Source organism: Primulina tabacum, chromosome 2 (assembly GCF_025594145.1).
Source record: "Primulina tabacum isolate GXHZ01 chromosome 2, ASM2559414v2, whole genome shotgun sequence".
Taxonomy (NCBI): domain Eukaryota; kingdom Viridiplantae; phylum Streptophyta; class Magnoliopsida; order Lamiales; family Gesneriaceae; genus Primulina; species Primulina tabacum.
In genome coordinates, this window is record NC_134551.1 from 46,594,965 (window position 1) to 46,620,735 (window position 25,771).

The 25,771-nt window shown below is 32.2% G+C and overlaps 2 protein-coding genes across 3 annotated transcripts; both read left to right on the top strand.

The window, feature by feature from the left end:
- The first annotated feature begins 3,558 nt into the window (after positions 1-3,558).
- On the top strand, positions 3,559-4,137 carry LOC142537772 (protein MAINTENANCE OF MERISTEMS-like). Its single transcript, XM_075643267.1, has one exon. It carries the CDS (start codon positions 3,559-3,561, stop codon positions 4,135-4,137), a length of 579 nt encoding a protein of 192 aa, XP_075499382.1.
- Positions 4,138-6,827: 2,690 nt separating this feature from the next.
- LOC142532917 (lactoylglutathione lyase GLX1-like) lies at positions 6,828-10,547 on the top strand. Of its 2 annotated transcripts, none has more exons than XM_075639469.1 (9): positions 6,828-6,880; positions 7,449-7,604; positions 7,709-7,833; positions 8,290-8,354; positions 8,477-8,689; positions 9,314-9,361; positions 9,461-9,568; positions 9,654-9,806; positions 10,002-10,547. In XM_075639469.1, exons 2-9 carry the CDS (start codon positions 7,453-7,455, stop codon positions 10,050-10,052), a joined length of 915 nt encoding a protein of 304 aa, XP_075495584.1. In that variant the 5' UTR covers positions 6,828-6,880; positions 7,449-7,452; the 3' UTR covers positions 10,053-10,547. The 2 variants fall into 2 exon arrangements, with proteins under 2 accessions (XP_075495584.1, XP_075495589.1); XM_075639474.1 differs by lacking the exon at positions 6,828-6,880 and adding an exon at positions 6,959-7,224.
- Positions 10,548-25,771: the final 15,224 nt, after the last annotated feature.

Genomic DNA, 25,771 nt, shown 5'->3' on the forward strand with positions numbered 1-25,771 from the left:
ACGTCTCGACAATTATAAATTAAATGACGAATCATCGTAGTTAACGTGGATTTTGTCTTCATTTTGGTTATTTTAACTGCCCACTACCCTTTGTGGTGGAATTTAATACCAAAGGAATATTCTCGTTAAAAAAAAAATTACCAAAAGAATATTAGCCTATAAATTTTTGACATATAACTATTATGAGGTTTCATAAACTTGATTTCGCTATTTGAATACTCCAAATGTATAATAATATATATTTTTGAGTAATCACCACAAATTCGATCCTTGTTTGTCTTTTCATGAAAAATACATTATGATAAATTATTCATGTCAATTTATTTATAAAAATAACATAGTTCATTACTCATCATGAAATAAGATTAGATATTTATTTTGACCTATAAAGTACCTATTTTGAAGTTTCAAATGCTTAATTTTGCTCTTTGAATCTCCAAATGTGTAAAAAAAATACTGGATTTTCGATAAATCACCATAAATTATGTAATTGTTAGTCTTTTCATTGAAATTGTGTTATGATGACTTATTCATATCATCTAATTTTTGAAAAACACACAGTTTCTCACTAATCATGAAATTAGAAAAAAAATACTTATTTTGACTGATAAAGTAATTATTTTAAAGTACCTATTTTGGTGTTCCAAATATTTGATTTGTCTATTTGAATACTTCAAATGTGTAAGAAAATACTTGAGTTTCAAGTAATATTAAGTGGCTTTTGATGGCGTCATTTGTGAAGTTAAAATATGATACCTAAATTGGTACAAAGAGTATCTAATTAGAGTCTACAAATATATGATTTTACTCCCTAAAAACTCATATCCAATTATTTGGGGATGTCAAAATATAGTTTGATAATGACATTCATGAAGTAAAAATTTGATACCTAAATTAATACAAATAAGACATAATTCGAGTCCACATACTTGATTTTATCCTTTAAATATTCAAATTTGATTATTTGATGATGTCAAAATATATAATTTGAAGTTAATATTGAGTGGCTTTTGATGATGAGATTTATAAATTAAAGACGTGGTACTTAAATTTGTACAAATATTACATAATTCGATCTTACATATACTTGATTTTACCCTTTTAAGACTCAATTTTGATTATTTTAGCATATAAAAAAATATGGTTTCATGTAATATTGAGTGACTTTTGATGTGTCATTTGTGAAGTTAAAATGTAATATTTAAATTGGTACAGATAGTATCTAATTCGAGTGTACCAATATTTGATTTTACTCCCTAAATACTAAAATTCAATTAATTTTTTTATGTCAAAATATATAGTTTGAAGGTAATATTCAGTGGTTTTTGATGATGATATTCATGAAGTAAAAAATTGATACCTAAATTAATACAAATAATACCTAATTCGAGTCACGAAATATTTGATTGTACCATTTAAAGACTCAAATTTGATTATTTGATGATGTTCAAAAAATATAGTTTGAAGTTAATATATTCTATGGTGTCATTCGTGAAGTAAAAATATAATACCTGAATTGGTTTAAGAAAAACATAATTCGAGTTACAAATAGTTGATTTCACCATTAAATATGCATATCCGATTATTTGGGGATTTCAAAATGAATAGTTTGAAGCTAATATTGAGTGACATTTGATAATGATATTCGTGAAGTAAAAATATGATGCTTAATTTAATAATAATAATACCTAATTCGACTCCATGGATATTATCGAGTGGCCTTTGGTAATGGCACCAACAAAAAATATTAACTTCAAACTATATTTTTTTAGATTTATTTGTATTAATTTAGGTATCATATTTTTACTTCACGAATATCATTATCAAAGACCACTAAATATTACCTTCAAACTATATATTTTGACATAAAAAATTAATTGAATTTTAGTATTTAGAGAGTAAAATCAAGTATTGTTCACTTGAATTAGATATTATCTGTACCAATTTAGGTATCACTTTTTAACTTCACAAATGACAAATCAAAAATCACTCAATATTAATTGAAATTATATTTTTTATATGCTAAAATAATCAAAATTGAGTCTTAAAAAGGTAAAATCATATATATATATATATATATATATATATATATATATATATATATATATATGATCGAATTAGGTACTATTTGTACCAATTTAGTTACCACATCTTTAATTTATAAATCTAATTATCAAAAGTCACTCAATATTAATTTCAAATTATATATTTTGACATAATCAAATAATCGAATTTGAGTATTTAAAGGATAAAATCAAGTACGTGAACTCGAATTATGTCTTATTTGTATTAATTTAGGTATCAAATTTTTACTTCATGAATGTCATTATCAAACTATATTTTGACATCCCCAAATAATTGGATATGAGTTTTTAGGGAGTAAAATCATATATTTGTAGACTCTAATTAGATACTCTTTGTACCAATTTAGGTATCATATTTTAACTTCACAAATGACGCAATCAAAAGTCACTTAATATTACTTGAAACTCAAGTATTTTCTTATACATTTGAAGTATTCAAACAGACAAATCGAATATTTGGAACATCAAAATAGGTACTTAAAATAGGTACTTCATCGGTCAAAATAAGTATTTTTTCTAATTCCATTATTACTGAGAAACTGTGTTTTTTCAAAAATTAGATGATATGAATAAGTTATCCTAACACAATTTCAATAAAAGACTAACAATTACAGAATTTATGGTGATTGCTCGAAGATCCAGTATTTTCTTACACATTGGGAGTATTCAAAGAGCCAAATTAAGCATTTGAAACTCCAAAATATGTAATTGTAGGTTAAAATAAATATCTAATCTTATTTCATTATGAGTGGTGAACTATGTTTTTTTTTAAATAAAACGACATGAATAAGTTAGCATAATGCATTTTTCATGAAAATACCAACAATTACCGAATTTGTGGTGATTACTCGAAAATATAGGTTTTTTTTATACATTTAGAGTATTCAAAGAGCGAAATCAAGAATCCGAAATCCCATGAAAGGCACTTTGTATGTCAAAATAAATATTTACTCTTATTCTATGATAATTGAGAAATAAATTTTTAAAAATTTATATTTTAGATGAAGAAGATATGTGTAAGTTTTGTAGATAAAATTATATATTTTTTTAAATAATAAAATGGCAAAATTATAACTTGTGTTTGTAGGGAGCTAAAACTAAAATTATATCATTGTCGGGTTTTTTTAAAAAATAATTCAAATTTTAAAATTTATTTCAAAACTAATTTGAAAAAAAAAAAGATATGCAAAAGTAATGCAATCCGCGCTTGGTAAGCGCGGACGCTCCCACGTGGAGCGCCATGTGTCACTCCATTCATCAAATCCTTATCCGCGCCTACGTGTTCCTACTCCATTCATCCAATTCTTATCTTACCTGATTCCTTCTTCGTTCCTTCCCTCCTATTCTCTCATCCTCTTATCTTTACTCTCTCATTCTCTTATTTTTACTCTCTCATTCTCTCATTCATCGGTTTCATAATTCCTCACCGAAATGTTTTTTGACAAAGTTGAGAAGATTTAGAGCATAGTTCAGAATGGCAGATAATCAAAATCCAGAAGATCACAGTGTTCTCTATTTACAAGCGACACATATGTCATCAAGCGTGTCTTCGTTAACAGTTGATGATATTGTCAAAGTGAAGAGGTCAGACAATTTGATTTGGAAGTTGTATACTGATAATTATTTACACAGGCGTGTACTCGCATATTTAAATCATATGGGTTTTTATGGAGTTTTAGAATGTGGCTCTCAAGTTCTTGATAATCATTTGATTACTGCGCTTGTTGAACATTGGCGACGCGAGACACATACGTTTCATTTTACATGTGGTGAAACAACAGTGACATTACAAGATGTTTCGATAATTTGGGGTCTACCAATTGATGGTGAAGCAGTAACTGGCGTAGATGTGTCACATAAAGTTGAGGAATGGCAACACATATGTTTGGATATGTTGGGATTTTTGCCAGCTTCAAATTATTTGAAAGGTGGTCATCTATCTATGACTACACTACACGATCATTGTATATCTAACCTTGTTAATGATAAAACTTCAGAAGTGTATGTTGTGAAATTTACTCGTTGTGTTGCGTTAATGATTATTGAGGAATAATGTTCCCTGACTACCAAGGAGGGTCAGCTAGACTTATATTTTTGCAACTGCTACGAGATGTTGATAACGTGAAGTCTTATAGTTGGGGTAGTGCAGTTTTAGCATTTCTATACCGTGAGTTGTGTAACGCATCATGTATAGAGAAGACTACAATGGCTGGACCTTTATATATCCTGCAGGTATCATAAATGTGATGTGAATATTTAACATAATATTTTGGTTAAATTTTTTAATTTTTTTAATTATTATAAATAAGTATGGGCATTGAGCAGGATTAAATGTGTTAACCCCACGTACAGATGCAAAACATGCATGTTGTCACATTGCATTATGAACTGTAAAGCATCGTCATCAACGAGATTGACTTCAATTTCATGCCAAGATGCTCTCTCCATGAATGAATACTTTGTTGACATCTTCAGAGAAAAATTCGCTGGATCGATTGCTAACATTTTATGCACAACTTCAATTAACTCCATCAAATTAGTAGATCGTAATACTCGTATCGGTCTAACAAATGGAATGCTATATTCAATCGATCCATTATCGCTAATTACATGACCACCAAAATATAATAGTACGTTGGTGTTAGACATTTTGTCAATGAAAATTGAGAAAAAATTTAAGAGAAAGTTGATACCTCGTTCCTCGAATTTTTCATCAATTATATAGGAGAATAAAATGTGAAGACTGTGTAGCTTCGAATCTTATTTGAATTATTGGTCTTCACGTGATTTTTCAGAATCTCATCTTTCACGTGAAGTTGTCAGGTATCGACTTAATGAACGCCTTTCACGTGAAGTTGTCAGGCATGATAATGAATGAACGGATATTAAAAATCGAAAAAATATAAAAAAATACAAAATACACCGTCCGCGCTTTGTAAGCGCGGCGCCGCTCCACGTGGGAGCGTCCGCGCTTACCATGCGCGGATTGCATTACTTTTGCAACACATTTTTTTTAAATTAGTTTTGAAATAAATTTTAAAATTTGAATTATTTTTAAAAAAAACCCATCATTGTCAGATACTAAATCTTAAAAAATTGTGATGAATTACTAAATTTTAATTTAAAGATGTGCTGAGATTTTTCACAAATTTACCCATGATAAAAATCTACAATGTTTGATAATTTTATTTTAATTTTATAATATTTAACTTAATTTAAAAACCCTCTCTCGATACGTATATCTGCACGTCCAATATTCATCCGGAGAAGAGAGATTTTTAGGGGGGTGTATTCATTCTATACTTTCAAAAATTTTTAATGACTTTTTTAAATGATGGATTTTTGTGGAGTTGATAGATTTTTATTGACTTTTATGGAATCTCATAGAATTGTAAAACAAATTTCATAGACTCTTATAGACTTTTTTTCAAGATTTTTGTAGACTTTTGTAAACTTTTTCATAGAATTATGTGAATTTTGTAGTTTATAATTGTGATTTATTTTTTATTAATTTTTTTAAAATAATTATTGGATATATATAACCTCTTCAATTTTAAATTATTATTTTTATTTATGAATGTAAATGAATTTTAGTTACTTAAAAGTTAAATCAATTTAATTTGTGAAAAACGACAAATGAACTATCCAATTTATTGAAATCAAAATTTCAATTCTTTATGTCAATTCAACATATTAATAAATAATATTTTTATAAGTTCATAATAAAATTTTATTAAAAGAACACTCAAAATAATGAGTAGTCTTTTATAAAAACAATCTAATCATTACTGACAATTTGATCAACATCGTTCTACATTTCATTGGCTATGATATCCCTCCATGCATTAGCATTTGCTCGTTGTTGTTTTTGAGTATTAAATAACTGATCAAAGTCGTCACCTTCATAAACTTGTGCTGATGAAGACAATTGAGCTTCATTAACTAGTTCAATTTGAAATTCATCAAATTGACACTTCTTTCAAAGAAAATTGTGTAATATAACACATGCCAATACAAACCCTATTAGGGGTGGGAAAAAATACCGAATTTTCGGTATACCGAGATTACCATAACAAAAAATATTGAATTTACCAAATTTTAAGTATACCGAAGATTTCGATACGGTACGGTAACAATAACGAATTTTTCGGTACAAGAACGATATCCAATTTGAAAATTTTGGTATATACCGAAATACCGAAAAAATATACAAAAATTTTAATATATAGATTAACTATGTAAGGTTTTTTTGGTTCGGTATACCGAAAATTTTGGTATAGTATCGGTATGAATTTGCTTATCCAATAATTTAATATATAGATTAACTAAAATTAAAGAAAATAATTAAAAATAAAATGTTATATAATAATTAATAAAAAAATTAAATTTTAATTATATTATTAAAAAATAAAAATAAAAAGAAAAATAAATAGATCTGAAAAGAATGAAAGTTTGTATTGAATTTGGGAGATTTCTCAATTAAATGTACATCCAAATCTTTAGGTTGAATCAAAGACTTTTGTTGACATTTTATTGTTGTACCTTAGACTATGATTCTTGTATTTAATAGAATTCCATAAAATTATTAAAAATCTATTGACATTTTGAATACATACAGACTTTTGTAGAGACATGAATTTTTAAAATTTTACAAAAGTTTACATTGAATACCACTGAACTTTTATGGAATATATAAAAGTCTAGTTTAAATACCTTGGACTTTTAAACTCCATAAAAATATTAAAAATCTATAAACAATACAACCCCTTAATTCTTTTGTTTTTGCTTCGCTTCTGGTAAGTTCAGCTGTCTTGCTCTTGATTTCTCTTTTTGATTTATCGATGAATGACTCGAGATTTAAGTTTCTCCTTTTGGACGCGAGTGATTAACCGATCTCCTGTTCAATTTTATTTTGTTTGATTTAATTTTTCCGATCTTATTCTAGCCTGAAATCTGTCGATCCAAGGGAAAAAAAGTGTTGAGAAAAATGGACTTCTTTTTATCGTTGTTTGAATTGAATTGTAGGAGAGTGTTGTTTTAGCAGCTGATTTCGGTTATTTTTTAGAAAACATTTTAATTCGGTTTTCTCTGTATCACTCAAAATATGCGTCTCTGATTTCTGATTCATACATACTGGAAGGTTTGTCATTTTACTGTTTAATTCTTGCCCTTGTTCTTCTATATATCAAAACGGAGAAAGTGTTGAGTTTTATCGTCCTAGCATTTCTAGATATTATCATTTTGTTATTTTGACATTCATTTGCTTTCCCCGTGTAAATACAAGGTCTATTTTGTGTTGATCGAGTATAGTTGGTCACAGTTATCAGTAAATCGATTTGGTTCACGCGTGGTTCTTGGATGCAGATCAATGGCCGATGCAGCAGCACTCATTGTCCCAATTGAAGAGCAGTTGGAGTGGGCAAAACGTGAGGAGGACAAGCAGTTGGAGTGGGCAAAACATGACAAGCGACGATTTTTACGTGCTGTGTATAGAGTGGGAGACCTTGATCGCACCATCAAGTATTTGTCCGACTTAAGCACTATATCAAGCTTGCTGATGCTCTGAGATGGAGATCTCTTCTTTCTAATATCCATGATGCTTTTTTTCGCATGAACGTTGCTAGGTTTTACACTGAATGTTTTGGGATGAAGCTATTGAGGAAAAGGGATGTTCCCTTGGAAGGATATTCAAATGCTTTTCTGGGATTTGGGCCTGAAGACTCTCACTTTCTCTTGGAATTGACACACAGTATGTAAATTCTTTAGTCATCTGAGTTCTTGAAGTTTCATGGCTGATCAAGTCTATGGGATTGCTGTTGCCATCTCTAACTCTACCTTGTGTACTAGAACTTTATTAAAAAATTTATAATAATGTGAATATTGCTTTTTAGTTCAAGAATGCTGAGCCACTCACCAGAGACAAATGGATATCGAATGTTCTTTGTCCCTAAACTTTCACCTTTATGATACTTCACACCCTTAGGTGCCACACATATATATTACTAATGTTTTCTTCTCAATCCTAAAACAAAGAAAAGTGGATATTAAGTCTGAATGAAGCAGTGAGAGAGTGGTGATCCATGGAGGTTACAATTTGTTGAATATTCGCATTACTGAAGAAAAGGTTTTATGAAGTAGTTCTCTATTCTTCCTGTTGCATATCCATCAATGCTACCATTTGACGTTTTTGATTACATTGCAACAGACCATGGAGTTGACAAGTATGACATTGGAACTGGCTTTGGGCATTTTGCCATTGCAAGTGAAGATGTGAGTGTTTGAATTTTTTTTTAATTGTTAAACATATGATTGGCAATTGAACAGAGTTCTTATATCAGGCCAGAATTTGATGTTTATTTAATTTATCTCACTTTTAATTTTCATTTGATTAGGTCTACAAACTGGTCGAACATATCAAGGCCAAGGGAGGAACCATCACTCGAGAGCCAGGTCCAGTTAAAGGTGGATCAACAGTTATTGCTTTTGCCAAGGATCCAGATGGGTACCTTTTTGAACTTATTCAACGGGGTCCAACTCCAGAACCGCTATGCCAAGTCATGCTTCGCGTGGGTGATCTTGATCGCTCTATCAAATTTTACGAGAAGGTGGATTATTCGTTTTAATTTTGTGCAAGGTTTATTTACATCTAATCTAACTTTCTCGTTGACAAATCTTTTAGAGGTCGATCTGTACTTGTTTCTGGAGTCTTTTGCACCTGTATATATGTGAAAGCCTGTTCCCCAAGTTTTTTATGATATAAATAGTAATTATTGGTATCCATCTCCAGTTTTATAGTATTTGTTCATTTTATTAACTTTTCATGTTCATATTTTGTGATAAAATATTTATCATTATGGTGTTTATCATCTAAGAAATAATTGTGATTTGAACGCTTCCATTATGATTAGGCTACCATCAAGTTTAACCCTATACAAACCTTTAATGTTAAATCTTTAAAAGCAAAATTAAATCGTATTCCGAAATCCACAACCACTATCTGCCAAAGAATATCTCCTGTACTTGAGCGAAACAAAATATTATATTTATGAGAGATTAACTGTTATTGGGAGGTCTCTCTTTTGATGTCAAAGTGTTGGTACTCTATATGCATCTTACATACTTCTAGATTTGATAATATGAATGCAAATGGTATCCTGGAGTAAGGAACTACCAACAAAGACATTCAAACTGCACATGTCAGAAGCTGATAACTTTCTTTTTCCATACAGGCTTTGGGGATGAGACTCTTGAAAAAAACTGACAGACCCGAACAAAAGGTTTCTGTGTTGGACGAGAACCAGCTCCTAAAGCTTCAGCACTTAATTTACATTTTTTTTGGTAATGTATTGACAAAAAAAATACTTTGAAATTCGCAGTACTCGATAGCAATGATGGGATATGCTGATGAATATGAGACAATTGTGCTGGAGTTGACTTACAACTATGGTGTAACTGAATATACCAAAGGAAATGCATATGCACAGGTGAGATTTAATCTCATCATAATTATGCTTTAGCTAATTATCATGGCATAATCCAAATCAAACATAGTGGTGAGTTCAATTTCAGGTAGCAATTAGCACGGATGATGTATACAAGAGTTCCAATGTTGTGAGCCTTGTAACCCAGGAGCTTGGAGGAGATATAACTCGACAACCAGGACCAATTCCTGGAATCAACACTAAGATCACTGCTTTCGTAGATCCAGATGGGTGGAAAACTGTAAGTTTGATATTTTGGATATTTACTTTTGTATGGCTAAAGCGACTACTTATAGTAGTTCTAAGTAGCTTACAATACTAATATACTGAGCATCAGTTGCCTTGTCGAGCAGCCCCCATTGGCCACCGCGCCCTTCATTTATAACTACGTCTTGACTCTTGAGTCGCGACTCTGAGATTTTTTTGCTGTTTGTAGGTTCTGGTGGACAATGCAGATTTTCTGAATGAACTCGAGAAGCAAGAGTGAGAGGTCTAAAAAGGCCTTGGCGTTTATGGTTTAAGCTCCCAGACCCAGTTGAATAAATAAGTACTAAATAACATAGTAGTGCCTGCGTCAGTATTCTAAGTATGAAATGCAAAACCACTATCTCCTATCTTTGTTTCTACTGGGGTGTGCTACGTTTGTGGATTTTGTATTTCTTCCTGTACAAGAAGTAGGTGATGTTAGTATAAAATGCATCTGCAATATCGGTAATAAAAGGCTGGGAATGGGCTTTTTACTGAGAAAAGAAGTCCCTGCGTAAAATTTGAGTTTGGATCGGTGCACCGTGCTATGCATGATAGAGCGTGTATCGTGGATCTTATATGTGTTTCACATGATTCAACAGTGGTGATGTGTACGCTGGGAACGGGCTCCGAGCTTGTACGTTCCAAGAGACGTTTCTGTGGACGAGAACCAAAAAATGTGGATCTTTGCAAACTACTTAACAGTGAAATGAAATGACAACTGAAAGTTTTATGATTTGCATGTAATGCAAATAACACAAGAGAGAAGAAATCTCAAGAAGAGATGACAATGGATCTGGTCAAAATTTGGACCCGCAATAAATTCGTCCTGGCTTTCAATGGGGTGGGTTTAGACCTACTCCTAAACGGGTCACAAGAAGATTCGGGATGGATTACGGATATAACCTGATCCGTGCGCACACACACACACACACACATATATATATATATATATATGATTATAATTTTTCAGTAGAATTCAGACAATGAACAAGAAATAAGATAGTACGTGAAGTAAATAACAAAAGTATTGTTCATTGAAATTCGAAAATTGAATCATTCTACGTCTCTTTTTGTTAAATAAAATTATTTCTGTCACTTATAAAAACTCATACAAAGCTTAGCACTAATAAAACAGATGTGAATATAAATTTAGTACAAATGTGAGAACAAGTTTAGCACATATGATATCTAAAAAGATCTGATATATCTTTATGTGTGTGCTTGAGTATTTTTCAGCAAAGCTTTTGACTCTCTGAATAATAAATAGTTGAATAATTTAGCGTATTGAGAGTTTGATGAAGTCTGAGATGATATTTTATAGGTGATTTTTAACATTCAGATTTGAACTGTTATAATTCATTCGTACTAGGAGCCAAAACAAAAATAGTATTGGATGTCACATGTCATTTATCGTATTCCAAAAATAGCATGCAACAATTAATGTATGCGACACTGACATTCAAAATATTTTTATATGTATTCTCTAAACATTCTTTGAATAAGTGGATCTATGATAAAATGTATTAACAGTCAAAGAAACAAATCTGATATTGAGAACTGGTTGTTTGTACAATTCAATAGATCTTAAGAAAGTCTGATCATTCAAAAAATATTTTCTGACTTCGGTAAATTGTAATTGATTCTGACTTTTAACGTACTAAAAGACACAACACTAAAACTTATAAATATCCAACGTAACCGAATAATTTTTATAATATTTTATTGGCAAAAACTGAAAGAGGATCGGTTACGGTGTCCGGTTGCGCAACGGAAGTTTTGTAAAAATGTTTTTCAACAAGAAAACCGAAACACCTCAACTATATTGTGTAGCAAATACGAAAAACACGAAATATGTCATACATTGGGTGTTTTAAGAAAATATACCTATCAATCTTAAAATATTGATGTTGGCTCCAACTTAGTTGATATACAACTAAGCTCTTGATGGCAAGACAATCTTCAAGCTCTCCTTGCTCCAAAATTAGGCCCACCACCAACTAACTAGAACCCCTCTTATTTTGCATTAGAAAAATAAGAGGATTTTTCAAAGAGAAGTGTATTGTTTCCTCAACAATTGAAGAACAAAATTTTGGAGAGAATAATTGAAGGAGAATGATGTTCAATTTTCGGCCATGTGAGATGGGAGGGAAAGAGTGAATGAATTGTCTTGGTGTGTGAAAAAGTAAAAGTAGTATTTGCATGCCATGCAATTTTTTTAATGAAAAATATTCACCAACTCTTCATCTCCCTAGCATGCTTTTGACTTGGGCTTGTAACAATTACAAGGCCCATGAGACTTTTATTTAAATATCCCAAACATATTTGAGTCATTTAAAGTTTACTTGATTTTAATCAAGCCCACTAGTTTAAGAATTATTTCTAATTGGGCTCTACAAGACCCGATGTGATTTAATTAATTCAACACTTTAATTAATTTAATCATTTGGACTCTACTAGGCCCACTAGTGTTTAATTAATTCAACACTTGAATTAATTTAATTTAGTCCATAATAATGTTTATGAAAATCACAATTTTCAAATACATTATTTATTTGGCCAACTTTTAATTTAGGAACTCATTCATAAATTAAAAATTACATTTCCCTCATAGAAGTCATACTTCTATTTTTGCTTACGCTTATAAACTCATTTATAAGCCGTTCAACACATTGAACTATTTTACTTCTCAACGGGATCTAGAAAGCTAGCACTTGTGTGGCCCTCAATGGTTCATTGATACAACTAGCCGTGGATTCACATCTCCATGTGATTCGGACTAAACATGTCCTTATACGAGCATATCCCAATTGCTCCATTCTTAATTATCAACTCCTTGATAACAAGAATGCAAAACTCAAGTCTGATAGTATCAAACCAATCATGTTAAACGCCTAGCAGCTTCGCTCACATGATTCCCTAGGTATCAAATGATAGTGCCTGCAAGAACCATTCAATTATGGTTAGCGTACAGTACGGTCACTTCATCTCATATATCCCGACCGTCTGTCAACCATTGGTATATCGAGAGTTGTCAATGAATCGATACTATGTGTCACGTCGTAGTTGCATCGATGGTAATCTATGAAATCTCTTTCATAATTACCATCATACTCTGATCAGAGATTTCATTCTACATATACATGTGATCACAGAGGATATCCATACTCGAAGGTAAGCGGTGAATCCCCGACTACAATGCATCGACTCCTATATATTTCGACAAAACACCCAACCTTGCCACTTGATGACCCCATGAGAGTCGGTAAACAAGTCAAAGTGTAATGCTAGCACATAGAGTCTCAATGTTGTCCCGGGTCATAAGGACTAATGGTGTACAACCATAAACTAGGATGTTTCCACTCGATAAGTGAGAACCACTTGGAAAGTCCTTTATGGAGGGTTGTTCAGTGCACTCTACAAGGAGCACCTATCTGCATGTTCGGACATCACAATGTCCCCTACCAATGAAACATGGTACTCACATCGCAGATACTAGTCTCGAACTCGAGCGGCCTACATCCTTCTTAGCGGCGGCTGAATCGACTAGGAACTGTTTAGAATATACAGTATTCCAAATATGAGTTTCATGATACTCATCATATGAGCATCTCATATTCTTTCTACTATTTGTATATTCAAGGACTTTATCTATGCAAATAGCATGTGTATACAGATAAAGAAGTGCCAAAACAATAATTTCAAATATTATTAAAATAAAGATTGTTTATACATAGAGTTTCATTGTGAACACTCGGCCAACACTTGGCTCGACGGGTACCTACTCTAACAAAAACTTGTGTGAGACGGTCTCATGGGTTGTATTTTGTGAGACAGATCTCTTATTTGGGTCGTCCATGAAAAAATGTTACTTTTTATGCTAAAAATATTACTTTTTATTGTGAATATCGGTAGGGTTGACCTGTCTCACAGATAAATATTTGTGAGGCCGTCTCACAAGAGAACTACTCTATTTTATTATAAGTTTAGTTACAGAAAGTTAATTTAGTTAAAAAAAAATGGATATTGTTCAATTAGGGGGGAAAGTGACTTTTAATGGTTTGTGTTCTACATTTATTATATTACTTCAGTTAAAATTTTGATATATTAAATTTTAAACAATGTTTTATTTTTTATGAATAATATCAATGTGTATGTGATATACATATATATTTAATAACATAGATATTATTATAGTATTATAGTTTGTAACTAAAATAAAATTTATTTAAAGAAATAATTAATAATTTTAATCATATCTCTATATTTCATAAATAATATATTATGATCGATTATAATAAGGGCAATTTGGAGAAAAATACATCTGTTTATGATTTATTTAAGATTAAGTACCCAGGAGTTTTTTTTTTTTTTGTATTTTAATACCTGACAAAAGATTAACTTAGTTTTTAATACATGTTTTATGTATTTTTACCTTTTTATCCCTTTTAATTAATAAAAAATGATATAAATATCTATTTTCTATTGGTCATCTTCTCTTTCCACTCATCATTCCCAATGCATTTGGATGACATGTAAATTAAATTTAAATATTTTTTATTTAAAAAAAATTCGCAACTAATTGAACTTTTTGAAATACTTAGTTTTACTTGAGAAATACTTAATTTCAATTTTAAAATACTTGAATTTAGTAAATGAAATACTCAAAATGTGTATTAAATACTGAATATTCGAATATGCAACGCAAGTTCACCAAATGCTCGCATTTCCATCCAAGATCCATTTGGATGACATGTTCATTTCATTTAATTATTTTTTTATTATTAAAAAAACAAATTCGCAACTAAGCATTGAACTTATTCAAGTGTTTAGTTTTACTTGCGAAATACCTAATTTCAATTTTAAAATACCTGATTTGGTAAATGAGATACTCAGAATGGGTATTAAAATACTGGATATTCGAATATGCAACGTAAGTTCACCAAATGCTCGCATTACATCCAATATGCATTTGGATGACATGTTCATTTCATTTAATTATTTTTTTATTATTTTTTAAAAAAAATCGCAACTAAGCATTGAACATTTTGAAGTACTTACTTTTATTTGCGAAATATCTAATTTCAATTTTAAATACTTGATTTGGTAATTGAGATACTCATAAAAATTAATAAAATACTGAATATTCTAGTAGGCAATGTAAGTTCACCAAGTAAGTACTCGCATTTATATCCAAGACGCATTTAGATGACATGTACATTTCATTTAAGTATTTTTTATTTTTAAAAGAAAAACAAATTCGCAACTAAGCATTGAACTTTTTAAAGTACTTAGTTTTACTTGCGAAATACCTAATTTCAATTTTAAAATACTTGATTTGATAAATGAAATACTCAGAATGAGTATTAAAATACTGGATATTAGAATATGCATCGTAAGTTCACCAAATGCTCACATTTCCATCCAAGATACATTTGGATGACATGTTCATTTCATTTAATTATTTTTTTATTGTTTAAAAAAACAAATTTGTAAGCTAATCATTGAACTTTTTCAAGTACTTAGTTTTACTTGCGAAATACCTAATTTCAATTTTAAAATATTTGATTTGGTAAATGAGATACTCAGAATGGGTATTAAAATACTGGATATTCGAATATGCAACGTAAGTTCACCAAGTGCTCACATTTCCATCTAAGATGCATTTGGATGACATGTTCATTTCATTTAATTATTTTTTTTATTGTTAAAAAAACAAATTCGTAATTAAGCATTGAACTTTTTCAAATACTTAGTTTTACTTGCGAAATACCTATTTTCAATTTTAAAATACTTGATTTGGTAAATGAGATACTCAGAATGAGTATTAAAATACTGGATATTCGAATTTGCAACGTAAGTTCACTAAGTGCTCGCATTTCCATCCAAGATATATTTGGATGATATGTTCATTTCATTTAATTATTTTTTTTATTGTTAAAAAACAAATTCGCAACTAAACATTGAACTTTTTGAAGTACTTAGTTTTACTTGCGAAATACCTAATTTCAATTTTAAAATACTTGATTTGATAAATGAAATACTCAGAATGAGTATTAAAATATTGGATATTAAAATATGCATCGTAAGTTCCCCAAATGCTCACATTTCCATCCAAGATGCATTTGGATGACATGTTCATTTCATTTAATTATTTTTTTTATTGTTTAAAAAAACAAATTTGTAACTAATCATTGAACTTTTTCAAGTACTTAGTTTTACTTGCAAAATACCTAATTTCAATTTTAAAATATTTGATTTGGTAAATGAGATACTCAGAATGAGTATTAAAATACTGGATATTCGAATATGCAACGTAAGTTCACCAAGTGCTCAAATTTCCATCCAAGATGCATTTGGATGACATGTTCATTTCATTTAATTATTTTTTTTATTGTTAAAAAAACAAATTCGTAACTAAGCATTGAACTTTTTCAAATACTTAGTTTTAGTTGCGAAATACCTAATTTCAATTTTAAAATACTTGATTTGGTAAATGAGATACTCAGGATGAGTATTAAAATACTGGATATTCGAATATGCAATGTAAGTTCACCAAGTGCTCGCATTTCCATTCAAGATACATTTAGATGACATATTCATTTCATCTAATAGTTTTTTTAATTGTTAAAAAAATATTCACAACTAAGTATCGAACTTTTTCAAGTACTTAGTTTTACTTGCGAAATATATAATTTCAGTTTTAAAATATTTGATTTGGTAAATGAGATACTCATAATGAGTATTAAAATACTGGATATTCGAATATGTAACGTAAGTTCACCAAGTGCTCGCGTTTCCATCCAAGATGTATTTGGATGACATGTTCAAGTACATTTCAGCAGCCACAAAGCTTTGAAAGAGAAAAAAGGCTTAGAGCGAAGATTTGAAAATTTCCGGACAATGTTTTCGAGAGAATAGCCCATGATAGGAATGAGTAGTATAATCCGTGGATTTACAATTTTCAGAGAAATATGAAGTCGGATACACGTCGATAGTCATAGTCCAGTAGGTCGAAAGCTATGGGATTTAATAAAACGATATGCAATTCACTATTGATAAATAATTAAAGAGATTTAATTACTTCACTGAGTTGAATTAGTTTGGCATAGTTTGAGAGGGCGTGTTCAGTTGGATATGAAATCTCGTCGAAAGCATAGATCATTGTCGAACGAATTAAGTAGATTAACGAGGGGTAGGAGAACCGAGATTCCCAACAAATTCATTTCTCATTGAACTTTAATCAATCATTCTACCTTATTTATTTCATCATTTAATCCTTGAACCATTTCATTAAGTTTTTATTTAATAATCGTAGTAGTAAATAATCATCTGAAATATCGCTGCTTCAAATTGAATAACTGAGAATAATAATTGAGAAATACAGTCCTTAGACAATGAAGTTTCGGTCAATCACTAAGCATGGAACATTTTGACATCGTGCACTTGCGATTATTGAAAGTCCATGATTATATTATTACTTGACATCGTGCACTTGCGATTATTTCGAGCTTGAATATTATTAATTTTTACTAAGAATTTTACAATGAAAGTTTTGCTCGATCACTAAGCATGGATTACATATTCATCTTATTTAATATTTTTTTGGTAAAAAAATTCTCAAATAATCATGAAAATTTTAAAGTACTTAGTTTTACTTGAGAAGTACCTAATTTGAGTTTGCAAATACTTGATTTCGTAAATGAGATACTCACAATATGCATTAAAATACTGGATATTCGAAGATGCAATCTTTCCATGGAAAATTCATTAGTATACTTATTCATATCATTTAAATAAATAAGCATAGTTCATTATTCATCATGGACTAATTGAGAGATGCAGTTATGAACATAGTTCGTAAATGAGCTTGAAGTTTGCACTTTAAGCATATCTATCGATTCTTGAATCAATGATTTATAAAATACTCATAAATATTAATTGACAATACTTTTTGATATTCATTGAATGACTTATTTGACAATTATACTTATTTGACATAATACTTATTGGTAATTATTCATTATATTTATTAGTATTTTTTATTTAAATGAGATGAATATGTCATCCAAATGCGTATTCCAAGGAAAGATAAGCACTTGGTGAGCTTACGTTGCATATTCGAATATCCAATATTCTATTACATATTATGAGTATCTCATGTACCAAATTAAAATTTGCAATCTCAAATTAGGTACTTCTCAAATAAAAACAAATACTTTAAAATTTTTATGCTTGGTTGGGAATTTGTTTTTTCTTTTACAGAAAAAATATTAAATGATATGAATATGTCATCCAAATGCTTATTCCATGGAAATATCAATACTTTGTGAACTTACGTTGTCTATTCGAAGATATAGTATTTTAATACATATTGTGAGTATCTCATTTACGAAATCAAGTATTTGCAAACTCAAATTAGTTAATTCTCAAGTAAAACTAAGTACTTTAAAATTTTCATGCTTAGTTGAGAATTTGTTTTGTTTTTTATTATTAAATGAGATGAATATGTCATTATCTTCCATAAAAATACCAACACTTGATGAACTTACGTTGCTTATTCGAATATCTAGTATTTTAATACATAGTGTGAGTATATCATTTACGAAATCAAGTATTTGCAAACTCAAATTAAAATACTTCTCATTTAGGAAGTAAAATAAAGTATTGGTAGACTCGAATTAGATATTTTTTGTACTAATTTAGGTATCACATTTTAACTTCACAAATGACACATCAAAAGTCACTCAATATTACTAAATATATTTTTTTATATCTCGAAATAATCAAAATTGAGTCTTAAAATGGTAAAATCAAGTATATGTGAAATCAAAATAGGTACTATTTGTACCAATTTTAGGTAGCACGTTTTTTATTCACAAATCTCATCATCAAAAAATATTCAATATTATCTTTAAATTATATATTTTGACATACTCAATCGAATTTGAGTATTTAAAAGGTAAAATCAAGTGTTTGTGAACTCGAATTATGTATTATTTGTATTAATTTAGGTATCACATTTTTGTTTCACGAATATCATCATTGATGTCACTTAATATTAACTTCAAATTATATTTTGGCATCCTCAATTAATTGGATATGAATATTTACGAGGTAAAATAATGTATTTATATACTCTAATTAGACACTCTTTGTACCAATTTAAGTATCACATTTTAACTTCACAAATGACACAATCAAAAGTCACTTATTATTACTTGAAACTTATGTATTTTCTTACACATTTGAAGTATTCAAATAGCCACGTCAAATATTTGGAACCCGAAAATAGGTATTTTATTGATCAAAATAAGTAATTTTTCTAATTCAACAATGAGTGAGAAACTGTGTTTTTTCAAAAATTAGATGACATGAATAAGCCATCTTAATGCATTTTCAATGAAAATACCAACTTTATTGAATTTATTGTGATAGCTCGAAGATCCAGTATTTTCTTACACATTTGGAGTATTCAAAGAGTAAAATTAAGCATTTGGAACTCCAAAATAGGTATTTTGTTGGTCAAAATAAATACTTAATCTTATTTCATGATGAGTGATGACCTATGTTTTTTTTTAAAAAAATAAAATGACAAGGATTAGTCATCCTAATGCATTTTTCATTAAAATACCAACAATGACTGAATTTACGATGAATGCTCGAAAATATATTATTTTATTATAAATTTAGAGTATTCAAAGAACGAAATCAGGTATCTGAAACCCCATAATAAGTACTTTGTATGTCAAAATAAGTATTTACTTTTATTCCATGATAATTGAGAAACAATATTTTGATAAAATTATATTTTAAATGGAGAAAAATGATATAATTTTAGTGGATAAAATAATATATTTATTTAAATAATAAAGGGTAAAAATGTAAAGTTTGCTTAATGGGTAGTTAAAACTAAATATATAGATTTTTCAGGTACCAATTTCTAGAAAATAATTGCTAAGTACTGAATTTTGATAAAAACATTGACGGATGTATTTTTGAGAAATTTACCGTTATAATAAAGGCAATAAGTGAAAGAAAAGTTAGCGGTTAATTTAAGTAATAGTTAATATAAAATATATATTTACTTAATTATTAAAGGGTGTCTTCATCATTCCTCGTGATTTGTGCCTTGGTGGGGATCTGAATGTAGCTTTAAACAACTGTTAGTTATTGATGGGAAATATAACGTAAATGTCGTCATAATATTATCACAAATATTTATATGAAATTGTTTTTCGATTTTACGATACATATCTTCAATTTGATTTAGTTCAGAAAAAAGTATTTTTTATATCAAAAATATTAATTTTTTTGTAATATAAATTGTGTGTCAACCTGTCTCACGAATATAAATCAAGTCTCACTATCTCACAAGAAACTTACCCTAATATGATTGGTTCTAATTAAAAGTTTAGTCGAGCTCCCCCTAACATGCATAGAGACACATATTTAAATATTACACATCTTGGCTTTTATAAAATAAAAAATTTCAAAATTAATTACTAAGACCAAATAGTTATTTTTTTTAAAAGGAAAACACCACTCGGTCAGGATGGAAAGATTTGGTTGAGTCTGACCCTACCGGTCAGACTAATAATAATAATAATAATAATATTATAATAATATTAATATTACTTTAGAATAAATATTTTTTAAAATGTTCAAAAAATAATTGAAATTCTTAATCAAAATTTTCATCTAATAAATGTTTTTTTTTATATTTTAAAAATATTTATTTATTCTTTAAAATTTTGATAAACAAATAATATATGATTTTTTAATATTTTTTGGATTATTTTTTTAAATAATATTTTCAATCAATCAATATATCGAAAGCAACAGTAAATAATTCAATTTGACAGCAAATTTGTTATCCTTATTTGACTATGATCTCAAATGATATAATTGATAACATTTTCTTTCCGATCAATCCATTTTAAAAATATAAAAAAATAACATTATCATTATTTAAATAAATGAAAATTTAAAACTTTAAACTGAATTAACCATGATCCTTATAAAATCTTTGGCAGAAGCTGGAGCGCAGGGGCAACTGTTTCGGGCGCACCTGCACTGCCCTTGCTTCCCAACAGTTTTGCCTCACCATATGCCACATAAAGTGGCCGCATGTCGGCCAATATCGACTGAATTTTTGCAGCCCTAAGCATAATTTCAAATTTCCAGTGTTTTTTTAAAAATTAAAAAATGGATCACAGGCAAAAGTTCTTTTCCGAATCCGAATTGTGAATGATATATGCATCAACTTCAAATAAAAAATCTCAGTGATTTAACGTGAGTTACTCTGATACCACTTGTCGAAGATAACAATTTAATAAACACAAAATCCATCCGATCATATCATCAAGAATTAAACAATAATTTTAACATGGCAACAACTCTCTTTCGGATTTCATGCTAGACAAAACCCTCAGTCTCTTGATGGATTTAATTTGACGTAAGGCATATGCGAGATGTTGGTGCGGTTCAATTAGAAAGGCGTGCTCTACTATTAGAGCTAATTTATTTGATTGAATCGTGCCAATATCATCTAGGTCTCTAAACCACCACATATATAAATTAAAGGTTGTTGGGGGATCGTATCAACCGAACTAGAATACAGGTTATTCAATCTACCCCTATTTATTTTACTCTAAAAAAAAAAAATTAGTCAATTTTTTTGTAAAATATATTCCAATAACTTTCTTAATCTGTGTGAAACACACACAAGACTGAATATACGTGACATAATGGGTATTATAAACTAGGCGTGATTATCGACTTAATACGATCGAACTAGCCAATAATATTCTAAGTCGTCAAGTAGAGTTTTGATATCCCGGGATGTCCCGGGTCATGGATAGTTCTCGGGACATGGAGCCGAGCCATTCGTGATGCTCGGGTCAGGAGGGTAGATTATTCCCGAGTCAATAAGAAGGTAATCTGAATGGAAGCCCGGATCTCTAGCTGCTCAGGACGTTGACAGTGACTTGACAGGGAGACTTTATGGGGAGGCTAGCAAAAGGCCGGGTTATTTGAACACCCGGACTTAAACTACCCGGGCCAAGAGATGCCCGGGTTCTCATGTAAATGCCCGTGAGGCGTTTTACCCGGACCACTTCGATAAACGTGCCACATTTAATTACGCCGAAAAAGTAGGTTCTGTGCGGCCGACCTATCTCTGACACCGTGCAAGTGGTTGACAAAATCAAGTAAGCTAAATGTGACTAGTATGAGATTTGAAATGTCAGAATAATAGGGTATAATCAGCCGTCCTACTATAATTAATGCTCAACACAAAGAACGAGGTCATCATTACTTCGTCTACTGTAAATACCAGGTTCCCTCTTTGCATTTATTCTCTATTCACACATTGAATTCTCTCATTTATTGTGCATTTGTTACTCATCTTCCACACCAATCTCACAATCATCACTTGGTTACATTGGTTCTTTGCTTGAATTATTCACTGACTTAAGCATCGGAGTGGTCACGTCGGACACCCCTCCGGCGCCCATTCACGTGGTTATCTTCTTGGTTGCAGATTCACATCTACCCCGGGAAGCAAGCTGTTCATCCAGACATCTTGCCTTTATTTTTCCCAACATCTTGATAGTAGATTCGGTGGAGCACCCGACCCGGCTCATTCATTTCACCCGGATCACATCATTGGCGTCGTCTGTGGGAAATTCTGAGTTATAAGGCGTTGATATGGCTCCTACTACGAGAACAAACCAAGACACATCCCGGATTCAGGAAGAGAACAACACTCGTCTCTCTGATATAGGTGGTCAGCCACCCAATGGTCCCCAGCCGACCATCCATTTAACACCCGAGGAATTGAGTAAGATTGTAGCTGATGTTGTTAAGACAGCCCTGCGAAGAAGACCTCTACTCATCATTCCAGCCACCCCGAGCAAGGAGCGTGAGAAGCCGCGGGAGGAAGAGAGAGGGGAGGAAGAGAGGGAGTCAAGTGCATGTTCTAAATCCCCCACTGTGGCAGACGAGTTAGAAGAGTTGAGGAAGAAGGTGAGAGTATTGGAGGGACAAGTTGGTTCTAAAAGCAGTACTCAAATTGCCAAGGGTTGCCCATTCTCCGATATCATTGTCCGAGAACCGTTCCTGGGTACTTCAAGTCAGCCAAAATCAAAGATTATGATGGGAGTTCTGATCCCGAGGAACATCTGGCTCGATTTGAAAACATGGCTATGTTACATTGTTATGGAGATCAAATCAAATGCAAAGTATTCCTGACCACCTTGATCGACTCAGCCCAGAGATGGTTCGAAGGGCTGGCATCCTCAGAGCATTCATTCTTTTGAAGACTTCCAAAAAATTTTCTTGCATCAGTTTAGTAGCAGCAAGAAATACAAGAAGACTGCCTTCAGTTTGTTTGAAATAAGGCAGGGCCAAGATGAAACTCTAAGAGCCTACATCAATCGATTTAATCGAGTAGCTTTGGAAGTCCCTGCATGTGCTCCAGAGACAAAAGTTACAGCTTTTATGCAAGGATTGTGGGAGGGAGATTTCTTTCGATCCCTTACCAAAAAACTGCCCGGGAACTTTGAAGATCTTTTGTCCCGGGCGGAGAAATACATCAACATGGAAGAGGCGCAGAACCAAAAAAGAGAAGCCTTGAAAAGAGCCAGAGGAGACCGGGTTGTCAGACCCGATGAGAGAGCTCACAAGAAAAGTGGTCCATGGCATTTCTCTCACGTCCCTTTAAGAATTGCTCGGGATCGGGAAGTTCAAGAATGTAGCTCGGATATGATTCCTCGTCCAAATCCAGCAGCACCACCATCAAGATCAGAAAAGAAAAGGTTCTGCACCCTTCACAAAGAATGTTCTCACAATACCAATGAGTGCCGAACACTAAGGAAGGAGTCTGGTAGGCGTCCTGTGCCAAAATCTCATCCCCCCTGAGATAGGTCTAGACAACCATCCTTGGTTGTCTCGACGTCCAGACCTAATACTCCCCGCAAATCAGCAGTTATCCCGAGTGGAAGTAGGAGGGAGGAGGGAATTTCCCGGGAAGAAAGAAGCAGACAAACCGAAAGGAAGGACCCTTCCCCTAGCCGAGGAGTAATAAAAATGATTTCAGGAGGATCTACAGATGGTGATTCCAACCGGGCTCGAAAAGTAAGAAGCATGAGGGAGTGCTTAGAAATTGATGGGAGGGGGAGGAACGAGCCAGTTATAAGCTTCGGACCAGAAGACCTCAGGGGAGTTAGTCTACCCCATAACGATGCTCTCGTTATTCAAGCCTGAGTGGCTAATTACGACGTGTTGAGACTATTCGTTGACAATGGCAACTCTGTCAATGTCATCTTCAAGGAAGCATTGGTTCAGATGGATTTACACGAGTATCAATTAGAGGCGGTTGAAACTGCCCTTTTTGGCTTCGCTGGTCATGCCGTATACCCTGAAGGGGAAGTAACCTTGCCACTGACCCTGGGAACTGGGGATTTGAGGAAGACAGTCATGACAATCTTTACAGTGGTGGATGCCCCGTCCTCGTACAACATCATCTTAGGGAGACCGGCTATGAATGAGATGAGAGCCGTGGCCTCCACTTATCATCAAAAAATTAAATTTCCAGTACGAGGGCAAGTCAGGGAAGTCAAGAGAGACCAGCCCTCTTCCCGGAAATGTTATGGGGAGACTGTCCGAGTGGATCAAAAGAGGGCGAGAAGGGAGAAGAAGGGGAAGAAGGGGAGTCAAGATGAGGTGACCAGAGAAAGGGAAGTACATTTTGTTGCAGAGGAAGAGCAAGAGGCAGTGGAGATTGAGCCCGGGAAGCACATCCGGGTGGCCCGAGACATAAACGCGTCCACCCAGGTAAATCTCTTGAATTGTTTAAAAACTAACATTAGTGTTTTCGCTTGGTCCCAACAGGAACTGACCGGGATCTCGCCGAAGGTGGCAAAGCACAAATTAAATATCCTCCCAGGATCCCGGCCCGTGAAACAAAAGAAGAGGCATTTTGTCCCGGAGAAAGATAAAGTTATTGAAGAGCAGGTGGGAGAGCTATTGCAGGCCGGCCACGTTTGGGAGGTCCAATTCCCTACGTGGCTCTCAAATGTGGTACTTGTTTCTAAAGCTACTGGAAAATGGAGGATGTGTGTGGATTTCCGGGACCTGAATAAAGCCTGCCCCAAAGACTGTTATCCACTTTCCCGGATTGATCAACTGGTGGATTCAACCTCCGGGTGCGAGTTATTAAGCTTTCTGGACGTTTATCAGGGGTACCACCAAATCCCCTTGGCTCTTGAAGATCAAGATAAAGCCAGTTTTATCACTTCCGGGGGCACTTTCTGCTACGTAGTTATGCCCTTTGGATTGAAGAATGATGGGGCCACGTATCAACGCTTGATGAATCACGTTTTTCAAAAGCAGATAGGCAGGAACGTTGAAGTGTATGTGGATGATATCCTGATCAAGACCCGGGAAGTCTCCTGCTTCATTGATGATCTGGCCGAGACCTTCACCACCTTGAAACAGTATGGGATAAATCTCAACCCGGCTAAATGTGTATTTGGGGTAAGAAGTGGGAAGTTTTTGGGTTTCTTGGTGACTGATCGGGGAATTGAAGTAAATCCAGAGAAGATCAAAGCAATAATGGACATGCCTTCCCCTCAATCTGTCAGGGATGTACAAAAATTGACCGGGAGAATTGTGGCCCTATCTCGTTTTATCTCTCGGTCTGCCCATAGAAGCTATCCATTCTTTCAAGTTTTGAGAAAAGCACAAAAATTCGGCTGTGATGAAAAATGTGAACTATCTTTCCAAGATTTGAAGAAGTATTTGGCCGAGTTACCTGTTTTGGTAAAACCAGAGCCCGGGGAAAAATTGTGGATTTATTTATCCGCTACTGAGCATGCCATTAGTTCCGTAGTTGTCAGGGAAGAGGCGGCCGACCAGAAGCCAGTATATTATCTCAGTCATGCCCTTCAAGGGGCA